Source organism: Bacillus rossius, chromosome 12 (assembly GCF_032445375.1).
Source record: "Bacillus rossius redtenbacheri isolate Brsri chromosome 12, Brsri_v3, whole genome shotgun sequence".
Lineage (NCBI taxonomy): Eukaryota > Metazoa > Arthropoda > Insecta > Phasmatodea > Bacillidae > Bacillus > Bacillus rossius.
The window spans coordinates 23,958,400-23,985,393 of record NC_086339.1 but is presented as its reverse complement, the minus strand read 5'-3'; the positions used below and the strand labels follow the sequence as shown (position 1 = coordinate 23,985,393).

The 26,994-nt window shown below is 36.3% G+C and overlaps 2 protein-coding genes and 1 long non-coding RNA gene across 4 annotated transcripts in view; 2 read left to right on the top strand and 1 right to left on the bottom strand.

The window, feature by feature from the left end:
- The window catches only part of LOC134537722 (adenylosuccinate lyase), a 96,671-nt gene extending 76,903 nt beyond the window's left edge, over positions 1-19,768 (bottom strand). The window contains exon 1 of the mRNA XM_063378471.1: positions 18,754-19,768. Coding sequence (XP_063234541.1) covers positions 18,754-18,909 — 156 coding nt within the window. The 5' untranslated portion in view covers positions 18,910-19,768. The remainder of the gene's footprint in view (positions 1-18,753) is intronic.
- LOC134537726 (uncharacterized) lies at positions 119-12,917 on the top strand. Its single transcript, XM_063378474.1, has 3 exons — positions 119-384; positions 9,507-9,662; positions 11,049-12,917. The coding sequence occupies exons 1-3, from the start codon at positions 328-330 to the stop codon at positions 11,265-11,267; spliced, it is 432 nt and encodes a 143-aa protein (XP_063234544.1). The 5' UTR covers positions 119-327; the 3' UTR covers positions 11,268-12,917.
- Positions 15,297-22,109, top strand: LOC134537727 (uncharacterized). Of its 2 annotated transcripts, none has more exons than XR_010076033.1 (3): positions 15,297-15,425; positions 15,733-15,789; positions 21,716-22,109. It is a non-coding gene; the product is annotated as an uncharacterized LOC134537727 (long non-coding RNA). The 2 variants fall into 2 exon arrangements; XR_010076034.1 differs by having other exon boundaries at positions 15,298-15,425; positions 21,734-22,109.
- The last annotated feature ends 4,885 nt before the right edge of the window (positions 22,110-26,994 follow it).

The following is a 26,994-nucleotide window of genomic DNA, read 5'->3' as shown; positions in this document are numbered from 1 at the left end:
CGGAAGGGCACACTCTTAGTCACGCTCCACGGACGGGAAGTGGGGATAGGTGCAGGGGACGGAGGGTCTCCCGAACCACCGGAAGGAAGGAACCCTGGAGGGAGGGAGGATGGGAGGGAGGTAGGGGCGGGGCCCTGCTTAGCGCGCGCGGACTAATCACGCAGTTAGGTCACGGCGAAGAGTGGCCGGCCTATATATACGGGCTGGGAGGCGGCGCTCGGCACCAAGACACTGCGTCGAGGGCTCGCAGACGGGAGTAAATAAAGTGCCGCGTGTTCGGGTGTTTTTTCTCGGGGGAGGACAGCAAAGCGGTTAAGAAACCTCAAGATGGCCAGCGGTCCCGCAGTCGTGAGGGTGAGGCTGGCGATCAAGGTCCTGGAGCTGGTAAGCAGCACACCGTTTGGTAACTCCGCATTGGCGTCGCTGTGTTCATAAAGTTGGGGGGGACAAATAATGATTTTGATGTCATGTAAACCCATTCCCCTCTTACTAAGACGGGGGGTCCGGGGGTCCTCCACCGGAAAATTTTGATTTAATAGCGCTTTTTAAGCAGTTTTTGGATCCAACCATTGGATTCATCGATGTTAAAATTATTATTGTTTCCTTAAGATACAATTTGAGAGTGAAGAAATAACAAATAAAGTTGGGCAGATAATATTATAAAATAAAAATATCACGTTGTAGAAAGTTGGGGGGGGGGACAGTCCCCTCCACCCAAAAAGTTCAGGGGGACACGTCCCCCCCCCCCCCCCCCCCCCGGTTCCTACGCCCCTGGTAAAACGTGGGTGGAAAGCGATATCCTCACACAAACAGTACAAGTAGCGATGTCGAGAGAAACTGAGGCTACGGAGTTAGATAATTTTGTCGGACCCCTCCCAATTATTTAATGTAGTATTTTTCAATCCTCAGATTAAAAAAAAATACACACACGGGAGCAAGTATTTTAGTACTCGCCGGTGATGCGTAACATCTAACCTGGTTACAAGCCAGTTCATATGTTCTCATGTTTGCAACTACACTTATAATACGAAACTCGGACACGAAAATTTAACGAGGAATTATTTAAAATAATGCCGAAAGTGATAAATATACTAAAATTGTGTTTTCAACTACATTTCTTGACGCGAATCACACGTAGTTTCCGCGCCCGCCGCTAGAATTCGTTGCCGGAACAACTACGTCGACTATAGAATCATTCGATTTGCAGAGCAAAAGGTTAAACTTTATAAAGAAAAAGGCTCATAAAGGCGAAAAAGACGTGAAAAAAAAAACTAAACCGCGACATTGGAACTGATATCTGATAAAAATATTTATTAAAATACTGCCTATCTTGTTAAAATTTATGAAACAGTTAATACTATGAAGTTTTCCTTTGGCATTGTGAACTTTGGTTAGCAGCATCCGTCATAGAAGGCAGTACCGTGTTTACGCATTTCCGTTCCATGCGACTTCCGTTTTCCATTCACGAAGAAAAATATAACTGTAAATTTGACATGTGCGTATTGGATTACTTTTAATGATTTGCAGTGAATTCACTTAATAAAAGACTTGTATTTTCGTATACTCTGAGGGTGAATTCATGCATTTAAAAAAAATCTCGAAACTTCGTCCCCCTCCCCCCCTCCCTTTTTTTCACGCGCAGGAAAATCCTTCATAAAGCTGTCTGTATGAACCCGTCAATTTTTTTTTCGGATCTTTTGTGAGCATGCGATTTTCGTTAACGTCCAACAAATCATCGAGAGAGAAAAATGTTAATAAGCAATTATATAACTTTCGATGAGCACTTCCTAAAAACTTTGCAAAACATTTTTTGGGACACTCAACAAAATTAAAGTCATTTAGGAAATGTTATAACGCATCTCATCCTTAGATTGCAGTGTGCATTTAAAGGGGTATTTTACTCTCACTTTCCAATACACGATTTCTTCTATTGCGCTGTCCTTGTTTCGGTATGCTCTGTTGCTATATGCATTCCATAGAGCGCAACATTTCCAGACACAACTTTGTAATGTAATGAATTTTTTATTTTAATTTATCTGAAAAAATTGTGTTTTGTAAAGTAAATTTTGAAATGAGAATTGTGGAAATTCATTTTCCTATTTATTTCATCAAATGCTTCATCTGATAACATTATTTTTTTATTTCTAAGGAGACATAAAGAAAAATGCCATCTTGGTTCCGACATTTTTAGAAAAAAAATTTTGTTTATATCATTTAATTTTAAAAAGTTTATTTCTTTTCAGAACACCCCAATTTTAATGGAATGCCTTGTTATTATAAACAGTGACTGTTACAAATAGTTTCTCCTGTGAAATAATAATTGGTGTTCAGCATTTAATTTTTTTTTTCTGGCAGAATGACCGCAACTGCTTTACCCGGACGTGTGTAAATCCTTTGAAATATAACTTTTTTTTTGTTGTTGAAAAGCCGGTCTCTTGTGATCTAGGAGGTATCAATGCCTGACTCCTAGTCTTCGATTCGTGGGTTGAAGAGCGGACCGACGCAACAGGCATCCTCGCGTTCCGGAGGCCCTTGGTTCGAGCCCGGATCCGCCCATCATGCATCTCGGTTCTCCGTGGCTTCCCAAGAGCACACGCGGCAACCATCGAGATGGTTCTCTCGCTCCCCCCCCCCCCCCCCCCCTCCTTCTAATGCTGAGCGTTCCCGTTCAGAGAACGCTCGAGACCCAACGTGCGGTTTCTTCGAAGAATAGTTCCCATGGATGTTTCATTGTATAAAGCTTTATCGCAGGGAATTTATAACAATTAACACTTTTATTTTCGTTTGCCTAACTGCGTAGCGGCAAATACTCTAGTAGGACATTGTACGAAAGTCGTTGAAAAAAACGGGAGACACGTTACGCAGCGCATTCTAGCGGCAGTGCCTGATCTTAAGGCGTTAGCGTATTTATGATACGGGGAATTTGGCTATTTTTAATGTGCGTTTTTTTTTCTCAGTGTTACGTAGTTGTAATTATATATTATTACTGTAAACGTTCGTGCAATGTTTGGTTGTTAATTAATGATGTTGCTAATTGCTCGAAGTCGATTTTTGAAGTTAAATTTATTTAGCCGTGTCAGTGCCAAAGTCACCTGCGTGTGCCGGCAATAACCTATTTCATATTCTCTTACATGAACACGGGGACATATCAAGCGTATCGGTGTGACAAATCTCTGTGACGGCAAAAATATTCTGGAATAAAATTTACAGACATTAATAGTCACACAAGGATATAGTAGCATTAAAAAAAAAACAATTTTGGGAGTACACCCTTGATAACCCATTATTTTACTCTTACTTTATTTACCAATGCGGTATTATGAGTACCTAGTTGATAATTGGAATTTCTTGGGATCAAATCTCGCCCATTACAGGAGTTATTTCTTATACGACTCATTATTAAATGTTAACACCGTAGTTAAAGAAAATCATATTATTACGTGTTATTTGTTTAAGTAAGTGTTATAATAGTTACTTTAAATACACAGCTCAGACCGTTGGATTGTTTATTTTACAATATGTAGGTAGCATATAACAATTTTTTACCGACAATAAAAATAAATCTTAATATATACGTATATATATATATAATAGGATGTTGGTATGTATGACGTCGATAAACTCACACTCATACACCGTTTGACCGATAGCCATGAAAGTTGGCAGATCGAAGTGTTTTTACACGCGGTTAGATGGCGCTGCAGCGCATCAACTTTAAACCATTCAACCAATCGCCATGAGTAAATAAAAAATCATAGATCATTGACATGCAAACAGCAATAGTGTGTCATTTCTCTATGTCCACCACACTGTCATTTATAGTGCTATCAATTTTGCTTTTAACTCGCGGACAATATATCGCTCTGTTTTCAGCCCGGGCAAAGCCGGGTACTGCAGCTCGTATACTCTAAATGATTGATTGGGTATGCGTGAATATATATGTATATACATATAAAGAAGAGTTTATGTTTGCATTTCTGATACAAATTTAAAGTTGTATTCCGTGATTGATTAAATTTTGCACACACTGCATTCAAAACAAGAGGAATGTCACCGTGTACAAAATATTCCTATAAACCACCCACATTACCCCCCTCCCCCCTTCCCATCTTAAAGCGAAATTTTGGTACTTCTTGGTGAAATGCTGTACAACGGAAGTTTAAAATAAAAGGAATATAGCTTTCTACATCAAAACGTGAAGAAAAAAAATTGAAATGTTAATACAACCTTCATGAAAACAATACTGAATGAGATTACTGAGTATGCAGTACAGAAGTTACATAACTGCAACGTTTAATAATTTTAAATATTTATTCTTTTATATATGATAGTGTTTGAAAAGCATTTTTGTAAATATTAAATTTTTTTTTCTATAATCGTTGCTCTTCTAAAAAAAATTAAATTAAATACTGAAAATTGTATTTTTGAGTTTCTCTCGATCTACTTGATGACTGCTAAACAGCATTGCGCTATTCCAAATAGTTTAACAATATTTCGTGGTTTTAAACAGTTGATATGGTTAGGTTAGCTACATTAAAAACAATGGTGTTTTTTGGGACATTAATACTCAAAAATATCATTTTTGGCGTTATATATATATGTAAAACATCAGTTGAGCACCTAAAATAGTAAATTACAATTGTATAAATTTTATTATGTTCAAAATAATTACTTCCGAAAAAAATTCAGGTAAAAGTTGAGTATGTTTCAGTCTTAAGTTGTATGATGTCTCATAAATAACGTTAAGTCATATTTCGTGATCATTGTGTCAATATATTTTTGTAGATTACAAAAACTTGTTTCGATTATGAATACACTGTTTTATACTACTAAAGAAATTCTGTGCCGAGATCGCCCATTGTAATACGCACACACAAAAAAAAAGACAGTGCTTACGGCAGTCGGCATTGAGTTAGAAAGAGAGAGTTGCACACTGCAATCTGCGAGTGAGATGCTCTATGGCGGGCGGCAATCCGCGGACCCACTTTTCGATGCCCGGCTCATTACGACAGTAATGGGCAGTATTTTAATAATATTTCTTGTCGACAATCAATTCCCAAAAGCCGGAATTTAGCATAATTTTTTTTATAGTCCTCGCTTTAATCGAAGCCGTTTCATTATATAATTAAACATTTCTGTCTGCTAATCAAATTATTTAATAGTCGACGTGGCTGCTCCGGCAGCGAATTCTAGCGGTGGCTGCGGAAACTAAGTGTGATTCGCGTCCAAAAAAAAAACGTAGTTGAAAACAAAATTTGCGTATATTTATAACGCTCGGCATTATTTTAAAGAATTCTACGTTAAATTTCGTGTTCCGAGTTTCGTATTATAAGTCCTACTTGCAGCTTGAGAACACGTGACTTTGCTCGTTACCGAGATTAGATGTTACACATCCCTGTTTTTTTTTTTTTTTTTTTTTTTTTTTCGAGACCTCCCCACTCCTTTGTAAATAATTCCTGCATACGCCACCGGTTAGGGGAATGCACTAAGGGCGGCGCGGGGACCCGGGGGAGGTTGTAAACTGCGGACAATTGCGTGGCTGGGGCGTCGCCGCGCCTGTTCCTGGCTGATAAACGCGTTAGCGCCCGCCGCTGTTAACATCGCCCGCCCCCGCTAATCATGGCGCGGTGCAACAGCTCTAGCGCGCTCTCTCTCTCTCTCTTTCTGAATCTCTCCGCGGGTTTACAGCTGGGGGCAGTGGCGCAAGAGGTAAACCTCTTTCTCTCGTCTGTTCGCAGACGACCGACAGGTGGCGCAATGGTTACAACTTCTGGGCACGCTACAGGAAGGACACGGATACCTAATCTTAGTCAACAGGGTAAACTATAATGAGGAAAAGTTACTTCATACAGTAAGGGGGGGAAAAAACAAGCGACCGGAAAAGGGTTGAAAAGACGCTTAACATAAAATGCCAATTCGAAATACGAAAACACTTAACATTCCTTATATATTTATATTTATATATTACGTAATGAAGAACGAAACAATAGTTTCAAAAACAAGTACTTCAGGAAAAATCAGAGCTCATTGCACCTCAATTTCGGTGTCACAACGATTGCAATTCCCCCCCCCCCCCTTTCCCAAGAACAGTTAGTTTCAAATCATCTCTGGTGTTGAGTGGAGATAATCAAGATTTTGCAGAGCAATTTAAACCCTAAAGAACACGTTCCATCACGCGATTTTTTTTGACTGATACTCGAGAGGAAATTTACTTGATTTTGACATCGCCACTTTGCAACACCCAAGACATTGAGTAAACTGCTTGACCACGCCTGACGATGGTTAATAATAATAAGAAGTATGAACTAGAATTTTCGTTGTTAAATACAAGTCATGTTCATAAAATGTAGTCTTCTTTGACAACAACTGTTGTCCACAATTCAAAACAGCACACGTGACCTAGTGTTTTGTTTTTCTGCAAACATGACGCAGTTCATCAGCTGGGCAAATGCTGTATCCGTGTAAAGTAATGCATACATGATCACCCACTGAGTAAATGTTTGTACTTTTTAAAATCTGTCCACGTGCAACAATGGCTGAATTTCCCCCCCCCCCCCCCCCCCCAAAAAAAAAAACCTTTCCACCCCCCCCCCCCCTAGAAATTTAGCTAACAAAAGTTATCTTTGTTTTTGTAATCGCACTCCAAATACTTTGTATTGTTTTTCTAGATAATACATAAATAATTTTTTTTGGGCTGAAAAGCTGATTAAAAAAAGTCTGTATAGCCTAAATCACTGGGCGTGCTATATATTTTTGGTAGACGATAGGTACCAAAACAAAATTTCCCTCGCCTGTTATTCCTGACGCGTGACATAGGTAACTTAACAAAAGAACATAGCCTACTTATGAAGGTTACGTTCAAAATGCCATCACGCAACCCGAGCACGAAACGGTCTACGCCAAACTCTTCGATTCGGGACGTGAAGGTGTAACGGCGTTATAAACTTTTATTACGTCCACATTTCTACCGGCGGGCACGTGGCCAGTAAAGACCGCCCAAGGCAGAACACGTGGCGCCCGATCGTCAGGGCCACCACCCACGCAGTGAAACAAAAAAAAAACAAGACGCGAATGGACAATATTCTTCGCGCACGGCAAGCCCCCCCCCCCCCTTTTTTTTTTCCCGCCCCCTAAAAAACACCGCCGGTTCGGTCATTAGCGGCGCTTTCGCCAGTGTGCAGGGGCCAGAATAAACGCCTACGCCAGCCTGCCAGGGATGTCCTTGTTCCACTTGTGGCACCACACCCCTCTACCAAATAGTTCATCCTTCCTGAAGCATCCTTCCTGTGGGCCCCCGCCTACCCGGGCACACATACTGTGTGCAGAATTTCAGAAGAAACAACGCGATTTGAAAACTGCTCAAGACATCAGAGAGTTGTATATTTACGAATAGTACTTAATAAAACGTTGTTTCCATATTTATTTTTTAAACAATATTTTTAGAACAGCGAAAAAGGCTAAAAACACGTGTTTTCAGGTAAATATTTTTTTAAAACACGAAACAAACGGTAGAGAACTATCATCAGAATTCATTACAATTTAACGCAATTCATCAAAATTCGTAACCATGAGTGGGTTTAGCATGATTTTTTTTACAATGCTAAATGTATTTTTTTTGTTAAAAAGTTATAACTTCTAAGCACATGACCTTGTTTAAAATTTTATTTTGTGCTATTCTTGAAAGCGCTGGCATTACACCTCTTAATTTCTCCACCATATAACGTAATGGTTACCACACAAATTTCAAATTTTCCCTATGCATGAAGAAAAAACTGCGCGCCTGTTTAGTCTCGCGCTTAGGGGCGGTACTGCGCTAGAAATACCAGCGAGCGTCACACTTATCATCCCGCCTCACTAACACAAACCTACCCCTGACTAGGCGAGCCCCATATACTAAGTGTACATTGGGTTGGGAGAGGTTCGTGTTAGGATATGAGAGCTTTTAATCGTGCAGGAAGGTTAGCATGCGTGTTGTGCTTATTGGGGACTAGTCTACAGTAATTGTGATCATAGCTTTCTATAATTGAGATATTATAATCCTGTTAATCAAATTACAGACACTCACACATAACCGTGGGACATTAATTCCCACCTTTACCTTTAGTAGCACCTTATTGAGTTCACAGATTCATTTACAAACCTCTCAGTGTCAAATAACATATAAAATGTTAGATCTTCCTCTTTAAACAAAATAAGTTGATACTTACAAAAAAATAATGCACGTGTGTGGAAGTCAGTGGTAGATCCAAAGGGGAAGGGGGGGACACAGCCCCCCCCACCCCTTTTGGGTGCAAACCAAGACCATCTACTTTTAAAGGGTTGCATCAAAAGATTACTAGAAAATAAGTCACTAAACAAAGTAGCTTATGTTATACAAGTTCAGAAATATTTTTTTGTCTCCTACGACTTATGCTTCTGTGAGCATGAACATTATTTTGGGAACTGTATTGTATTATAAACAAAAATATGTTAATATCTATCATTATACATGTGAGTTGATTATGAATTTAAAAAATCTACAATCAAGTAGTAATATATGATTTGATAATAACTTATGATGTATGATTTTTCTGAATACACACAGCTTGCTTGCTCATGTTAAAAAATTATGGCAGTCCTTTTTTCTTCTTCTTTAAAATAGCACTGTAGCATCTCTCTCAGGTCATCACTGGATCTGCCCCTGGTGGAAATATAGTCTAGACCATGAAACCTGTCTCAAATTTGATAGTTCACAAAATCAGTATTGATGGTCTACGTATCTCTTCCACCACCATTGACGTCAAAAGTGTTTGTAAACAACTTCAGGTGGTTGTCATTGTTCGTAAACATACATTGTGCGATGCTATAAAACCAACAGTTGGGAAATGGGTACTACCAGTATTATTTTTGAGTACGGATGTGCCAAACTCATCCTCAAATACCATCAAATCCTTAGTATTTGAAAGATTCAAAGATATGCAGAAAAATATTAGAATAAATTAAGCAAATTGAAAAATTCAACACTGATAACCTCTGATGTTTACTGGGTAAATTTTTTTCTTCATACCTATCTTGTTACCATTCCCCAAGCTAGAGTACTTTTAACATATATAAATATATAAATAAGATTAGAATATGTATTAATTCTGGAAACTTAGTTTGTGAAACAACCATTTATAGGGTAGAATGTTTCAACAGCATTGTTAATATTTTTCATTTATTGTACATTATTTTATTTTTGACCCTCGACACCTATATTCGGATTCGAGAGGCATATTCAAGGTACTCTAGTGGGATTCAAATTTTAGATTCAGATTCGATAAAATTGGAATTTGACCCATCACTACTTTTGAGATTTGTAAAATTTTTAATTTACATGAGAAAAACTAAATAAATTTAATATACAAATATTTTGAAGTACATAATGTGTGTGTGTGTGTGTGTTCATAACAATCTATTAATAGATATTTACGGAGCAAAAATAATATGAAGGGCACATTTCAACTTAACTTTTTTTTTTGTTTCAGATAATTTCCTGTATCTGCATAGCACTGCATGCACACTCAGTTTTTGAAAAATATTCTGAGTCCATCCTGCTACCAATAGTATACGGAGGATACGTCATCATTCTTGCAGGCCTTATTCTGGGATACGTCACTAAGGAAAGAGCACCAAAGAAAGTTGTGAGTATACTATATTTAATAATCAACAGCGAAAATATTTTCTTTTACCTAAAATGGCATTACAAACGAAAACGAAAACCAAATCCAGCTCGAAAACATACAATGTACCCAGAGTTGTGCAAAAGAAGCTATTGCGAGAATACTAAGAATTTATAGACTTATAACCACAAACAGATTAACATGTTTCCATCCTCGGGAGAACTATAATTCTGTGTTATAAATGTAGAAGTTGTCAGGACAATGCCTGCAATCCCCAATAGATTTCCACTTCAATAATGTACTATCATTTACAATAATAGGTCGATGAGGCATACATTTTCAGTTTTAAATAAACAACCACAATTTTCTGACTTCAAAGTGTGTTTTTAAAAATATTTTTTTACTACAATCATTGGAGACTTTTACTTGAACTAAAAAAAATATGTATATTTCAATTATAATACATTACTCAGGGTGAGTATCTGCAGCAGATATCAATGGTTTCATTGAATACAATAAGTAGGTACCTACCGATAGGGCACACCAAAAATTTATTTAAATATTTCAAAACAAAAGCTAAATACCAGATCTATTCTAAACCATTATATACTGCTTGTTATTCAATAGATGGTGATCCTTAAATCAAGTGAAATAAAGCTTGCGTGCTTGCTGAAGTCTGATTAAAAAATAATGACACGCTACAGAAGACTAATAAAAATATAAAAAATTAAAAATATAAAACAGACCAAGGGAAGATGTAGGAAATATGCCCCCCCCCCCCCCTACCCTGAAATCTTAATAAATCCTACGAAATCTATCATTCCAACCGACAAAAGTAATGAATTTGAAAGCAAACTGTACGCAAAGTTTCTATTTCCCCCCCCACCAAAATAAAATTCTGCACATGCTCCTGCTGCATGTAACCAAACAGTAAGGGCCCCGCATACCTGGCCACACATACGGTGTGCAGAGCTTCAGGAAAAACAACGCGATTTCAAAACTACTCAAGATATCCGACTGGGGCCTATTTACGAATAGCATTTAAGAGTTCGCTGAGGGCCGAAAAGTACTTTTAATTTCGGATTAAGTTTTTAAACTGTATTTTTAGAAGCGTTAAAATGGCTAAAAAGCGTGTTTTCAGAGTAATTTTTAGGCAGTACAGATTCTTGAAAGCACTTAAGGGACTTGCATAACACCTTTATCTTCATTTCTCCGCCATATAATGTTATGGTCACCGCTCAAATTTCACAATTATCCTGTGACGACGAGACGAATGCGCGCCAGTTCAGAGACTTGCGCTTAGAGGCTATACCGCGCTTATCATCCCGACTCACTGACATGCATACACCCCTAACGAGGCGGGCCCCTTAACACTTCCTTGGAAAAGCATACTTCAAACTGTCGCAGGACCTGCTCTACACTGCCGCGGCCGTGCCGCTGTTCGTGGCCGCAGGCGCCGTGGGGGTGCACTTCTACCACAACACCGGCTACCGGTTCCGCTTCGGCAACATCACCATCAACACGGGGCTGGCCTGCGGGTCGCTCGGCATCATCAACGCGGGCTTCTTTCTGCTGGACGCCGTGCTCGGGGTCATGGACAACACCGACATGGCCCCGAGGGTGTGATGACCCCCGCCGGTCACGTCACCCGCCCCTGCCGCGGTCGACACCACACCCCAGGTCCGCGTTCCAGCTGAGGAGTTCCCCAGCCAGAGACTTGCATCACCGTCATTCCACTCTCTGGAACCGATCTAGCCTAATAAAACATTTTATACTAACTCCAAAATTAGCTGTTTATGGGGGACAGGAAAACGAAGGGTTGATTAATGAGAAGGTATCACTATCTATAAAAAGGGGATTCAAAAAAAAAAAACCATCTGGAAGAAATTACCCTAACCTCATCCAAATGTACCGGACGAGCCGTAACATGATCTCAACTACCCTGATTTCTGACGAGAATGATCCAGAGAACCAATATCTAACTGTCCCTCCAGATCCTGGCCCACCACCTGTCTCCCCAAGATCTTTAACACCTTGCAGCTCAGAAAAAAATATTTATGCGAGAGAGATTACCAACATAAGCAAAAACAGCCTAGTGACCATTGCAGTCAGAAAATACTATTTTTAAATTAACAGCGAAAACTATAACTAAACCAAAAAGAAATGTTAAACCTGTGGACACTTTTTTCTTAAGGACAATCGCTTTGTGACCATATTTTTTATACTAGAATTAAATTTCATAATAAATTGCAAGTTGAGACAAACTACAAGACTTGAAATTACAAAATGAGTGAGAATAGCTATCCTTGCAGTATTCTTTTTTTGGCAAAAAACAATTTGCAAATTTCTTAAATTTCTGCTTTGGTACACTTGAATCTTGGGTGTGATGTTGACAAATGTACATGTGTTGCAAAAACATTCCTAGAAAAGAGTTTCTTGGAAACAGAACTGATTCTCTATTAAGTATTATTAGAGGATGTAATATTGTGTACTTAAAAAAACTTGTATGTTTAAATATGATTAAGTTTACTTTTTTGTTTACTGTATTTTACCATTGTTATGTAGAAAACTAAGTATGAGTACTTATCTGAATTTCAAACAAAAACATTTTAATTACATTTTAAGTACTGAAAGAATGATAATTTGAACTGCTTTCTCTGTACATATGTTGAAATATTTCCAGTTCATATTGCAAATACACTGAAATATAACATACACACACACACGATTAAGTGAAATATATAAATGCGTGTACACTGTAACAACTTTATTATAGTTTTATATTTTACAGCAAACAGAACTATTATTTTCTCACGAGATAAGTTTTGTAGGAAAATTTCCTGATACTTAAATAAAATGTAAAATAATCTTACTAAATATTATTACTACTAATCCTCTCATACATTACACACACGATTCAATTTATCAATTTAACAATACCTCCTGATACAAACACAAAAATTTGATACATAATTATAACTCTACCAATGAACAGAAACAGTCTGTTGTCAATAATTGTAATACAGCTACAAAAAAATTGAAAGTCATTATTTTCTACATAAATGTAGGTAGTTATAAAATAAAGAGAAAAAAAAAACAACACTTTCAAAACTTTTAGACAACTGTGTTGTTAGCTGTAATGTTTTTTAAAACATGTATGTATATTTAAATAATAGAATATAAGATTTTATATCAAGTGTTAATAAATAACATAAATTTATTAAAGTAATATGTTTTGAATGAATTAATGAATAAATAAATTACCATTGTAAAAAACAGCATGTCATTATTTAAAAATCCAAAATGTTTTAAAACAATCAAATATAAAAAAAATACTGCTAAGTACAGCATTGATACTTGCTATTATTCAAACGCAACCAGCACAGTATATATATATATATATATATATAAAATACAGTATATATAAATAAAATACATTAATCTTTTTTAATGTATAATGATCATAAACAATGATTATCTCCCCTCTATAGACATGCTTTTATTAAAAATCACTAATTTTCTAATAATTCATTAAAAATTTTCAAGTAGTCCATTAAGGATAAGAGAAATGTGAATAATTGTTCAATTATAATCCTGATGTTTAAATTGCAAAATAAAGTAGGTAACATGTGATTACAGAGATTAATTATTAAATGTAAGTTTTTAACATGAAAATTAAATAACATAAAAAAACATGCAAAAGGTAATGTACTTTTGAATGTTATCAAATTACACAACAAAGGATACAAAAAAACAATTTAACTTAGAAATAATATTGTGCTTTCAAAGCTGTTTAGATTGATTAGAACCCCCTTCGAGTAAATAACATTAATGCATTTTAAGCCATGATTCAACTTCCAAAATTTAATTAAGATGATACACTTCATGTAGAAGAGTCTCAATTAATTCATGCCCACTTACCCTAAATTAACTTAAAACAATTATCATTATTGACTTTTTTTTGCCAAAACAAATACTGTGCTGGTGACAGAAATCTACAACTTGGGGAAGTTCTGCTGCACACTTTCCACCATCTGCTCCTCTAGATAACTGCACTTATCTTCTTTCCCACTGCATTCACTCACTGCAGGAAAGAGAAGTTACCAACTAATGTTCACTGGTGATTTAGAGATATACTACTATTTGCTCCCTCACTGGCAGCTAGTTTATTTTCAGTAAACTACACACTGGATTGTTGGTCTATGTGCCATACAGCCCATAAACCAAACCCATTTACATGTAAATAAAAAAATTAATTCAGCTTAAATTACATGGTGATCAGAGACAGCAGAACACTGCTTGATCTTCATTTTTCATTTTCTTCCACATTTAAGAGCAGTAGTTTATGGTGTTTTATATGCAAATCTTTCATGTAGGGTTATGACTTTACGGAGGTAGTATCCTAAATTATTACGCTTCTACAAAGACAAATTTTTTAATGATTTTAAATGAATTCCTTATATAACTTCTTAATTTTTAAGAATAGAGAGTTTTAGGACAAATGCTACACACAAACAGTTAATTAAAAATTGTATGCCACAAAATTTCTTGATCTTAATTCATGATAGGATATAGATTTAAATCAGCCTTTGAGATTCTCAAAAACATTAAATAGCATTTATTGAAGTGATAATATCATTCATAAATTATCATCTATAGTAATAGTTTTTGATTCAATTTACATCACTGGCAAAAATTAATAACTGTAGGTGCAAAATAATTCAGGAAACTACCACCTTAAGCACATCAATAGGTTATGTCTTTCGACATAAATCAGGAATATTGGAGAAGAAAACGTCGATAGCCCGAGGTGAGACCGAGAAACCATTCCACACTATTTGCCAGAGGTGATTTTTTGACGAACTATGAGGAAATGAAATCAAAATTACCAGATCCAGTTTCGAATCCCACCCCTCTAAAGTGTGATCCCAGTATTTTACCACACTGCCTTGCTATGTTCATTACATAGTGTTCCTTTCCATAGTCACTGAATTAAGACATAGGCCTATATCCTACATTAACACCAGTAATGGCAATAAGAGTATCAAAACAGATCAATGACCACGAAAATCTCACAAACTGTATCATACCTAAAAAATTGTGAACTTTTTGTGAAGCATTTTGATTACAATAAAATACCTATTACTACAATGAATGGCCACAAAAAATGGTCTGAAAAATTAGTTTTTAAAGACTACTCGTAAAAAACTTTTTAAATTATATAATGCTATACTATCCCCAGAAGACTTGTCATTCAACATAGTTCATTTTTTTTCAGATCTTAAAATACATACATGATAAATACTTAGAGAGATACTACCGAGAATGAATTTGAAGTACTGAAAATAATTTCAAACTTTCAATATCAAGATAGCTAAAGTGGAAGTTGAAACCTGAGAAGACTTCTTTCTTGATGTCTCTTTAATTCCACTTTATTTACTTCATAAGCAAACTTTATTGGCAATAACAAAAAAAATTAAAATCGAAATCCTTCATTACTAAAGTAAATTAGTCCCACAATATTCTTTAATTACTTCTTGGATGTTACTATTAGCCTCCAAAACTCTGAAGCTACTGTTTGATTAAATAAAACTAAATGGGTTCCAATCTTGTTTTGTGAAAGGTTTAACCACGGCAACATTATTTAATTCAGAGGTGGAAGCAGGAACAGAAAAAGGGGGGAAGGAGGGGGGGAAGTTGATATAACTTCCTCTCACAATCAAATGAGGAAACAAATTGCAAAATATCAGTGAAGGCTATATATGTTACTTTGGATTATGCAAGGTGAGCTGTTACCACACCTGCAATTTTAACTGAAGCCACGTTGCCTACGGCTACTTCTGTAGGCCCATATGTCAGTGTATTAGTGTCAATTGAAATTTAATTTAATTTGATTTTTTTTTTTCCACAATTTCTCTTGCCTCTAAATCTTGCAGCTGCCACTGTTACTTATCATTGCTTCTAAGAGGATCCAAAGTACTGTTTTCATAAAGTTGCTTTGGTATGAAGATACATTGTTCTTATTTTATAAATATGCACAATTTTCCTAATTTTCAAAGCCCTTCACAATTAGACTTTTTTTTTCTTTCAGAATTCAATGTCTGTCACAATTAGGGAAGTTATGTGGGAGGAAGCACAGCCTACAGGCGTAAGTAGATTTCAGAGTATGTACCTAGTATCTATTTCTTCTGGAACATTCTGAAACTTCTAAAACCTTCTGGAACTATATATTCTCCAATATTCCAAAATGACTGATAAAGCATTTACTCATATTCCATGCAGTGAAAATGTTCTGAATACTTTAATTCAATGCATTCAGCAGTGAATCACTTGGAACTAATTGCATATGCATAGTAGTAATTAAATTTTTTTTTACCTTAAAATCCTATACTATTTCATCTTTTGCACTAATATATGGTTTTATAAAAAAAATTTACCATAGTTTAAAATAATATTTAACAGTTTTAAAATAAATTTGAACTAATTTGATAGTGTAAGTATTAAGGAAATTTTTAATTTAAACCCCTCTTTATTCAACCCATGACAGTAATAGTTTATTTCAACAAAAACTGTTTCAGCCAAAGTGTTAGATAATATTTATAATTTTTACAATAAATTATAATGGATTTGATAGTATACTCTTACAAGAATCGTGATTTTTTTTGTCCAACCATCATCATTAATTCCACCACTTTCAGTACCTAAGTAATTGTATATAAAAACTTTTACTTCAAACAGATATCAAACCCCAGTTTTTTCAATAGTTGGACAAAAGTTTTAGATTATATTTAGAAGTTGGCAATTAATTGTTATAAGTTTGATGGATTACCTAATAATAGCATTATGATAATTTCCTCCAATCCCTGTTTTTTACCCCTTGCAGTTATGGTTGGTCATATTAAAAATTTATTTAGACATAAGTTTTTGGTATTAGTCTAAATAAAGATATAAATTAACTTCATATGGATGCAATATTTGCCATATTAGGGGAGTACTAGCTATTTTTCTGGTTTTTTTTTTTAACCTTCCCCATTTCTAACCCTTCGGTTGGATTTGTCCGAGATTTTCCATTACTTCATTTTATGTATCAATTTGGAAGTGATTTCCCTACTTCCTGTTACACGTTTCCACCACATTACTTCCTGTTATACAATTCCATTGCATTCATGAAATGACTCCCACCAAATTCCATATAAGTACCAAGAGCTAAGATGTTATAAATCACAAATAAAAAAATAAGATTTTTTTACATACTCCTTGCAGCCAAAATGTTTTCAATGTTATCTATGTATATAGTGTATATTACACTTTCTAGAATGGGAAGCCTACAACTCACGTAGTTTCGGTTCCCTACCACGTTCGTGCAACTTCGGATTTCTCTCAAACATTGAAATTAATTAAATCTAAGGGTTAGGTTAGGTTAGTCACAATATGCTTGTTTTCATTGGAAACTTCTGATTTAGCGGCTGAAGTGGCGTTAATACCAAAACGCAAAACTTCGGAAATCTTCGGAAATTCTTGCAGGGAACCGAAACTACGTGAGTTGTAGGCTTCCCTTCTAGAATATTCTAGAAAAGAATGACATAGCCATGAGTTTGAAATTGGCCTGGCTCAGTTAGGTTTTGATTAGCTAAAATATTTTGGTCATATAAAGAAAATTTTCAAAAATGTCGAACAGATTTGATAATATGTCTACTGATTGAAACAAAATTATTTCTCCTTCAAACCCTATTTTTTCTAAACCTTGTACTAGTTAAAAGTGACAGTTTCAAAAATTGTTTTAAAATCAAACTTTATATAAACAATTTATAATATTTTAAAACTAATTCAACATTATGCCTTTAAAGGAATAATTAATTTTGTATTCTTCTACTGTTTTATTTCACCCCTTGCATAAATAAATCGTTGCACAAAAATTGTTTAGAAGGAAAAAATAAGACAACATTTTGAAAGCTTACAATAAATGAGAATGTATTTGATAGTATTCCAACAATGAAAGTTATGAATTTTTTTTGTCATTCAGCCCCTAATTTTCTTTCCACACTTTGTACCTATTTAATAATGGTAACATATATAAAAAATTGTTTCAACCATATTTTAAGATAATATTTATAAGGCTTACAATAAATCATAATGGACTTGGTACCTAGTACGCACAGAAAAATGTTAATACTTTTTTAAAATTATAACCCAAGTTTTTTCAACCCCTTGCAGTAATGGTTAGTGTTGTAAAAAAAATTTTAGACAGTATTTTATCATTTCAACATATCTGATAGTGTACATAGTAAAATTACTTTTTTTTTTGTATTTCAACCTGATATTATTCAACCCCTCACAGTAAAGGTTTTTCTTAAATAATTTTTTTTGAAATTTTTTTTAGTTTATATTAAGATTTAAAAAAAAAAGTTTAAATGGGTTTGATAGTGCTTATGGTCAAAGTTAAGATTTTTTGTCCTTCAATTCCTGTTTTTTCCACCACCTTTAACATTAATGATTACTTAGTAGAATCAAAGACTGATTCAAACAAAAGTTTTAGATAATATTAAGACAGATTACTATTAATTTTAACAGATTTGATAATGTACATAGTAAGTAAGCTTAAGTTATGATTTTCTTTGTACTTCATACTTTTTTAGTTTGGTTGGGTTAGATTAATTGAAAATTGGTACCTAGTTCCTAAGTGTCAACTATTCTAAAGTATTAAATGTGACCAACGTAACCTAACCAACCATCAAAAATATTTCACACAATGTAGCAAACCTAACATAACAAACCCTAACATAGGACGAAAAACTGTAACCGGCTTGAAATATTACAGAACACTTATACAGAATCATTGAAGACATTACAGGAACTTAAAAAAAAAAAAATTCTTACCACAAATTTTCATTTATTTTAAAGGAAAAAAAACCTCTATTCAGTATTAATAAAAAATACTAAAATTCGTTTTATAAAACAATCGAGGAGAGTAAAATTAGTTCTAAAACACCTTTACGATATTATTTTAATTTTATTTTTACGGAAATTCCACAATCAAAAATTTACTTTCAAATACTTTTCCCGGGAGAACGGCAAAACAGTAGTTTGGTAAACATGTGAGCAGAAACTTTACCTTCTCAGCTCGCGCCAGGTACAGCCAAAGTTTTCGCCAAGTTGAAAATTTCTTCATGTCACTGAAATTGTACTGCATTTCCTTGCTAGCGTATCGCGTAGACAAGGGGGACCGGTAGTTACAAAATTCATTGCCTTCGCTAAAGCCCGCATCCATTTTCGCACAAAATGTTTGTATAAGGAACTACACTCAAACGAATTCAACCAAATACAAGTCACTTTATAACTTACGTTACGTCATAGACCGACGACTTATTTAGTTTTTATGAATGGCGCCGATGCAGCACTGCCTGCGCTTTTGTTGACAAAAGATAACCTAATTTGTGCTCATTTAAATCAGTACTCTGTTAAGTGTTCGCCAAAATATTTCGTAACAGCAATCTTGTTACATCATCTTGTTATAACAACTTTGTTTTGTAAATCATTCTCCTCATCACCGTGCTATAATATTGTAATGTTGGTAATACTGCGACGCTGCTTTCGCGCGTGTTAAAATACAAACACGAAACAACGTATGATTACAGCCGAGAGGTTATCGCGTTTCTGATAAAACTATCTGTTTTGAAACGTATATTGCTCACTTGAAGTCTACAGATGAAATTGCGACATAGAAACCATAGTACAAGTCATTTTTTGATTGAAATATGAATATAAATGCATATAATTCTTACATAACTGCAAAACAAGGTTTTTTTTAGTAAAGAGGGGGGAGGGAGATGATATTTTTGTTTTTGTGTTTGTTTTTATTTGAAGATGTGTAGGGCATACTGTGGCTTTGTTTTTGGGAGTTCAATATTTCTTAGCAACTTACCTACAGACTTTTAATACAAATAAATCTTTTACTTGCGAATAGTTTTAGGTCTAATTCACCATACCATTAAGTAGATATCTATGAATTTCTTTGCTAAGAAATTTACAGTAGAAACAGATAAATATGCGATTAGCAGAAAAATTAACTTTCAATGGTCACAATTTCAGCAACCAAATTAAATATTTTCTTGGGGAGAAAAAACCTAAAACTTCTGCTATATTAATAGGGGTACCACTCCTACACCTCTATAAAATAATTTCGGAATTAGTTTCACTGTTGCGTCCATATGACAGATGATTGTTTGTACTGTAAACTCCTTTATTTATAACTGTAACATTACTCAAACGTTTTGTATTGTTGCATCTCTAGTTTTAAGTATAGTTCCTAGAAATTAATCGTACGTGGGTATTCAAGATATTTACAAAAAATGTATTTTTTAAACCTAAACTTGATCTAGTTTAAAAGTTTCATATTTTTTTTGTTACATTTTAATTACTTTAAGCCCAGTCCTTAAGTAATTGTTTACTTGTTCGTTTTAGTAAAGGCCATGGCCGATTGATTCTCCAATATCTCTGATTTGTGTCGCCTCGCCGATTTTAACTATCTCGTTATATACAATATGCACAGTCAGGTCCGTCAAGAGAGAATCGCAGGGGTGATAAAAAAAAAGGGGGGGGGGGGGGGTTATCCTCGGGGCTCAGGTACCAGGGGGGCCCGGTTGAATTTCGAAATTTTGTTTTGCGTGAGTTTACCCTGTACCATGATAGTAGGACGAAATTACTTACAGGTCTATTGCTAATAGAATTCATTGGAAGCTTTACAAGTTAGGTAACACGCACAGAAAAATTTACAGATAAATCCTAATTTTTTTTAAATCCAAATCTATTATTACTACAACCAAAGTAAATAATTTTAAAGCAAACAGAACGAAGGTGGCAAAGATGTTACATTAACCCCATCACCCTTTCACGAAATGAAATTCTGCGTACGCTCTTGGCCACGGTAACATTTACAGTCTTTAGAATTTTTTTTTTAAACTGTGGGTTTTGATTAATTGTACAATAAGAAATAGTTAATGAGGAGAAAGGGAGGGGGGGGGGGGGGGGGCTGACAAAATTATTTTCCCCAAGGCTCATAATTTCTCTCGACGGCCCTGTGAACAATTAAAAATAATAATATTGATAACATTCCTAAACGTGTAATGGAAGTCATCAATTATACGACTATGGTAAGTTTTGAATGCACTTTATTTTTTCTTAAACAATTGTAAGACGAGATACAGTGGATTCATACAAATATCCGTACCCGATGTGTGGGTTTAATAACTTCCATAACATGTTTGAGGAACCAACTGATTCTTGGCTTCTGGTTAGAAGCCACGTGTGTGGAAATGTCAATGTCATAGACGTGTTCCGCAGACGTGGACTCGAACAAGGCCCGTAGCCAGGATTTTGTGAAGGAGGGAGGTACAGTATAACCATCATATCATGTTTTATGAGTGATTTTTCTTTTCTACTCTAAATACTCAGAGAATAGTATACTTTACAGTATGCCAAGAAACAACTTTGAAATATAATTACCGCCTCATATTCAGCTAAAATGGGGAGAAAATTACAGTGTAGTACCCACCGTGGATTACAACAATCCTTCTAAAATAATCTCTCTGTAACCTTGTGCAGCTAAGTTACTGTAATTTACTCGTTAAGTCCCCGCACTTGTTAAGTTTTTTTGAATGCTGGAAGGGAGCGGTCCGGAACCTCCCCCCCCCCCCCCCCCCAGGGGCGCAACTAAATTTCCAAAGGGGGGGGGGGGCATAATACCTTTTTATAAAGAATCATCGATCCCCCCCTATTGAAGCGGGTGGTCCGGGGGTCCTCCCCTGGGAAAATGTGCATTTCAAGGTGGAAAATGGTGCTATTTAAGCAGTTTTATTATCTAAAAATTAATTACACAGCACTTTCTGTGCCCCCGTTTGCCCCCACTTCAAGGTTTCAGAGGGGATGGGGGGCAAAATACTCTTTCCCCCCTGTTGTTGCGCCCCCCCCCCCCCCTTCACTAGGTACGTCCCTGCGTCGACCCAGAAGCCGGGAAACGGTCGCCGACTCGCGCGGCCTCGTGCGTACCTGGAGCCCAGTCGATGTCCATCTTGCAGCCGAATATGTGGTCGCAGTGCGGGATGAGCTTCCTCCTGGCCGTGGTGGCCGACTGGTGGTCGGCGTAGTTCACCAGGCAGCACTTCTTGGCCGGCGGCCCCGCGGGTCCGAAGAACACGACGCTGCTGACGCCCGGGGTGACCTCCCTCAGCACCTGCGTCGCACCACGGATTACCACGGCAGTTGCAGTCATTTCCTCTACCTTGTACTACCGTAGTTAAAAGTGATAGTGTCAAAAATTGTTTTAAAACATAAAACAAACTTTATATAAAAAAATTATAATATTTTAAAACTAACTTAAAATTATGCCTTTTAAAGGAATAATTAATTTTGTTTTCTTCCACCGTTTTATTTCACCCCTTAAATAAATAAATGGTTGCATAAAAAATTGTTTTGAAGGAAAAAATAAGATACCTAAAATTTTGAAAGCTTATAATAAATGAGAATGTATTTGATAGTATTCCAACAATGAAAGTTATGAATTTTTTTTTGTCATTAAATCCCTAATTTTCTTTCCACACTTTGTACCTATTTAATAATGGTAACATATATATCAATCTTACAGACTAGAGACTCTTATTAAATACGTGGTTGGAACAAGGTATAGAAGGTCTGGGAGATTTTATTTATGCCTTGACATGTCAACAATCGGAATAAATTGTTAAAAATAAGAATTATAGCAACAAAAAAAAGATGGAAAAATCCAAGAAGATGGCGGGGCCTTATCTCCCTTGAAAATATGTTTTCGCATTCCAAAACTATATAGCTAAGATATAATAATTATCCATTACTAACCGATTGAAAATAAGAATCATTCATAGTAGGCGGGATGCGGCGAAAGAGCAGTGACTTGCTGTTCGTAGATTTCTGCACGGCCAGCCTCTTTCCGAACACCTAAAGAAAAAGAAAAAAAAAGAAAGACGTCTCCATTAGAATGCAAACAATGGCAAAAGTATATATTCACGTTTTTAATGTTAATGGTTTCGAAGACATACATCCATAAAGTGTAGTATGAATAGTATAATTAACTCCGTAAATAAAGTGTTTCAAATGCAATTTTTTTTTCCCAGTTAGAGTAAGGAAGAGTATTTTGGTTTTGCGTCTTGACAACGTGGTCATTGTAAATGGACACCAGTGGCGAACGCAGGGGAGATAAAGGGGTAGGGGGTATATATCTTCTTACCCCCCTCCTTCACCATCATTTTTGCAAAATATCAGTGAAGGCAGTACGTATGTTATTTTGGACGATGCAAGGTGAGCTGTTACAAAAACTGCGGTTTAAACTGTGTGAATTCCTGTATCCACCACTGACGGACACGTTTAAGTTCGTGTCACACTTTGCGTTTCTACCACTGCCGCTAAAACTTCCGCATGATTTATTTGGCTGAATGTTCTTTCGACCGCTTTTCTTATAAAGCACAATGCGGGCCCATCAAGAACGCACTAAGTAAACTTACCAAAATCGAACATGTAAACAACTGATCTAGAAGAAGTCACCGTGTAGAAACTGGCAACCGCCCCGGTTCAACCGCATAGCGTGACACCGACCTTGCATAACCATTCAGGGAGATCAGGTAACGAATCAGCTTGTGGCGAGGAACCAAAACAGGATTCGAACTCGGTTGCTCTTGAACGCGAAACAAAACGTTTTACCGTGACTTCAATTACGTATCAAGTTCACAACAAAGTTTTAAAATTCTGTATTTTCAAAATCAAATACTTTTTGGTTTACGTTAATACTTTCGCACCACAAACACATTCAAATAATTATAATACTTTAATGTTTTACTTTAAAATACAATTGAATACGTTACACGGAACAATTTCTCCCGGAGAATATGTTCTTTTATTGTGTACTCAGATTACATCAAAAGCTTTATAATGCATATTTAAAAAACAAAAATGCATTTGTGCAGTTTTAAATCTCAAACACATTCAACTTCTTACTTTTTTTAAATTTTTTCACGTTAAAAACAATTGGATATGATACATATAGCAATTGCTCCCAGGAAGAATGATACACATTGTTGTCGTAAATACACAGCCTTGCATCAATAACTAGGGACCGGAAAAATTCGCGGGTTCAATGACCTGTGGCATGAACTCCAAATATAGTTCTACGTACACTCGGTCAAAAATGTGACCCACTCATTGGCTGCTGTCTTGTGAGACGTCCCAACGTAGCAGCATGTGATTCGTATAAAGCTTTGGTTGGGTGTTTCTCATTGACCCAGAGTCATCTAGGTGAGTTGTGAGCCAATAACAGAGACTGCATTTAGGTATAACTATCTGTGTATTAGCCTATCGCGAAATGAACTCGCGAATTTTTTCCGGTCTCTATCAATAACACATAAAATTCCTTTTCTCATATGAATATAATCAGTTGTATACGCAATAAGGACCATTGGCGTAGCTGTGTTCATAAAGTTGGGGGGGACAAATAATGATATTGATGTCATGTAAACTCATTCCCCTCCTACCGGTGGTCCTCCCCCGGAAAATTTTGATTTTAAAAGTGCAAAATAGCGCTTTTTAAGCAGTTTTTGTATCTAACCAATGGATACATCGATGTTAAAATTATTATTGTTTCCTTAAGATAAAATTTGATTAGAGAAGAATTTACAAATAAAGTTGGGCAGAAGGCAGGGAGGGCACAAGCTCTCATTTTTTTTTTACTCGAATGGAATTAAATAGTATTATTTTACAATCATAATTATATTTTTATAAATTATTTTCTACAACTAATTCATTTACGATATTTCCAATCTAAATTTAAAAAAAAAAAAACATGTACACTTGGAAACATTAAAAAAAATTGTTTATAATTCATAAACTTTGCCTTTAAAGTAAAGTTTGTTTTTGAATGTTATAATTTCGATGCTGGACATGTTTCTTGCACGTGAACCTTTGATACATGGTACCCGATTCGCTTAAAATTGCTTAGATTATTGATTTATTCAAATAGCATAAAAGAAATGCGGAATAATATTGTGAAATAAAAATATCACGGTCTAGAAACTTGGGGGGGGACAGTCCCCTCCACCCAAAAAGTTCAGGGGGACACGTCCCCCCTGTCCCCCCCCCCTCCCGGTTCCTACGCCCCTGATAAGGACGACATGAGGTGCCGGACGGTACCTGCGCCTTCTGGAAGACGCGCATGGCCTCGGCCGCCGCGTGGGGCGCGCCGTAGCGCACGAAGCCGAAGCCGCGGTTGTAGCCGCTGAAGCCGATCATGAGGCGCACCTCGGACAGCCCCGGCACGCGGGCGAACAGGCGCAGCAGGTCGAGCAAGGTGACGCGCGAGTCCAGCGAGGCCACGTACAGCTCCGCGTGGCGGTCCGTGTCGGCGCCCGCCAGCCGCCCGATGTGCTGGCCGTTGCACTGGTACACGTGGAACCGCTGCGCCAGCTGCGGGGCACGGTGTCCGAACACAGGTATCGACACTGTACTCGTGGGTGGTGTCCGAGCACAGGTATCGATACTGTTCTCATGAGTGGTGTCCAAACACAAGCATCGATACTGTTCTCATGAGTAGTGCCCAAAAACAAGTATCGATACTGTACTCATGAGTAGTGTCGAAACACAAGTATCGACACTGTACTCATGAGTGGTGTCCTAACACAGGTATCGATACTGTACTCGTGAATGGTGTCCGAACACAAGTATCGATACTGTTCTCATTGGTGGTGTCCAAACACAAGTATCGGCCTTGTACTCATTGGTGGTGTCCAAACACAAGTATCGATACTGTACTCATGAGTAGTGTCCAAACACATGTATCGACATTGTACTCATGAATGGTGTCCTAACACAAGTATCGATACTGTTCTCATGGGTGGTGTCCAAACACAAGCATCGATACTGTTCTCATGAGTAGTGCCCAAAAACAAGTATCGATACTGTACTCATGAGTAGTGTCGAAACACACGTATCGACACTGTACTCATGAGTGGTGTCCTAACACAGGTATCGATACTGTACTCGTGAATGGTGTCCGAACACAAGTATCGATACTGTTCTCATTGGTGGTGTCCAAACACAAGTATCGGCCTTGTACTCATTGGTGGTGTCCAAACACAAGTATCGATACTGTACTCATGAGTAGTGTCCAAACACATGTATCGACATTGTACTCATGAATGGTGTCCTAACACAAGTATCGATACTGTTCTCATGGGTGGTGTCCAAACACAATTATCGACACTGTACTCATTGGTGGTGTCCAAACACAAGTATCGACCTTGTACTCATTGGTTTTGTCCAAACACAAGTATCATAATGTACTCATGAATAGTGTCCAAAGAAAAGATCGATCCATTACTTATGGGCGGTGTCCAAAGAAAAGTATCAATACTGTACTCATGGGTAGTGTGCAAAGAAAAGTATCGATACCCAATAATGAAATGTACGTTTGTTTACAAACAATACTATGCAAATGCTCATTTTTGTTCAAATCAACAAATATGAAGTAGTAATTTAAACATATTTTAAATAAACGAATTTTCGTATTTAGAGAAGGCTGTAATGCATAAATTCGTTTTTCGTAGTCAAGAAGTAAAATATAAATAAAACCTATCGAAAAAAGCAAAGCAATTCTGTTAAGTTTTTAACATCCAAAATACAAAGCGAAATAGCAGTGAATCCGTATATCCTAGCCAAGTAAATTTAATGTCAGTTTGTATTCGTAAATTCGCTAAATTATGTCACTGATGGAAACTTACGAAAATACTTCTGTCACTGAGGTAGACAAACTAACATATTGGTTTTTTGGGTAATACGCCATGATGATCGTATCACTGAGGTAAACAGCCGAAATCTTCCATGAGCGCCTTTTGAAAATAAATAATGAAGCTTCATTTTTTACTTTTCTACGAACGTACTAAGCTGAGAAACCCCATAATAAAACTTTAAATTATTATTTTTTCCGTGAGTCAATTTTTATGAAATCAAGATTATATGTTGCCCCAAGCTACGCTCTAGTTACATTTGAAAACCCCATTAAAATTCGTCTAGTTGAGAAGAGCATGTTCAAACAGACATATAGACAAACAGACACACACATTAAAAAAAAAAAATAGTCTTATTGTATTCTGTTGCATACCCCTACATCACCTGCAATTAGTTTTAGAAAATATTTTCAATGTACAGACATGACGGTTCTACAGTTTTATTATAGTACAGATATATTTTTGTAATTTTTGTCTTATAGGAATAAACTCCAGCATTAAATTTTTTTTTTTTCATTTGGGGATTTGCTTCTCTTCCCCCCCTCCCCCCC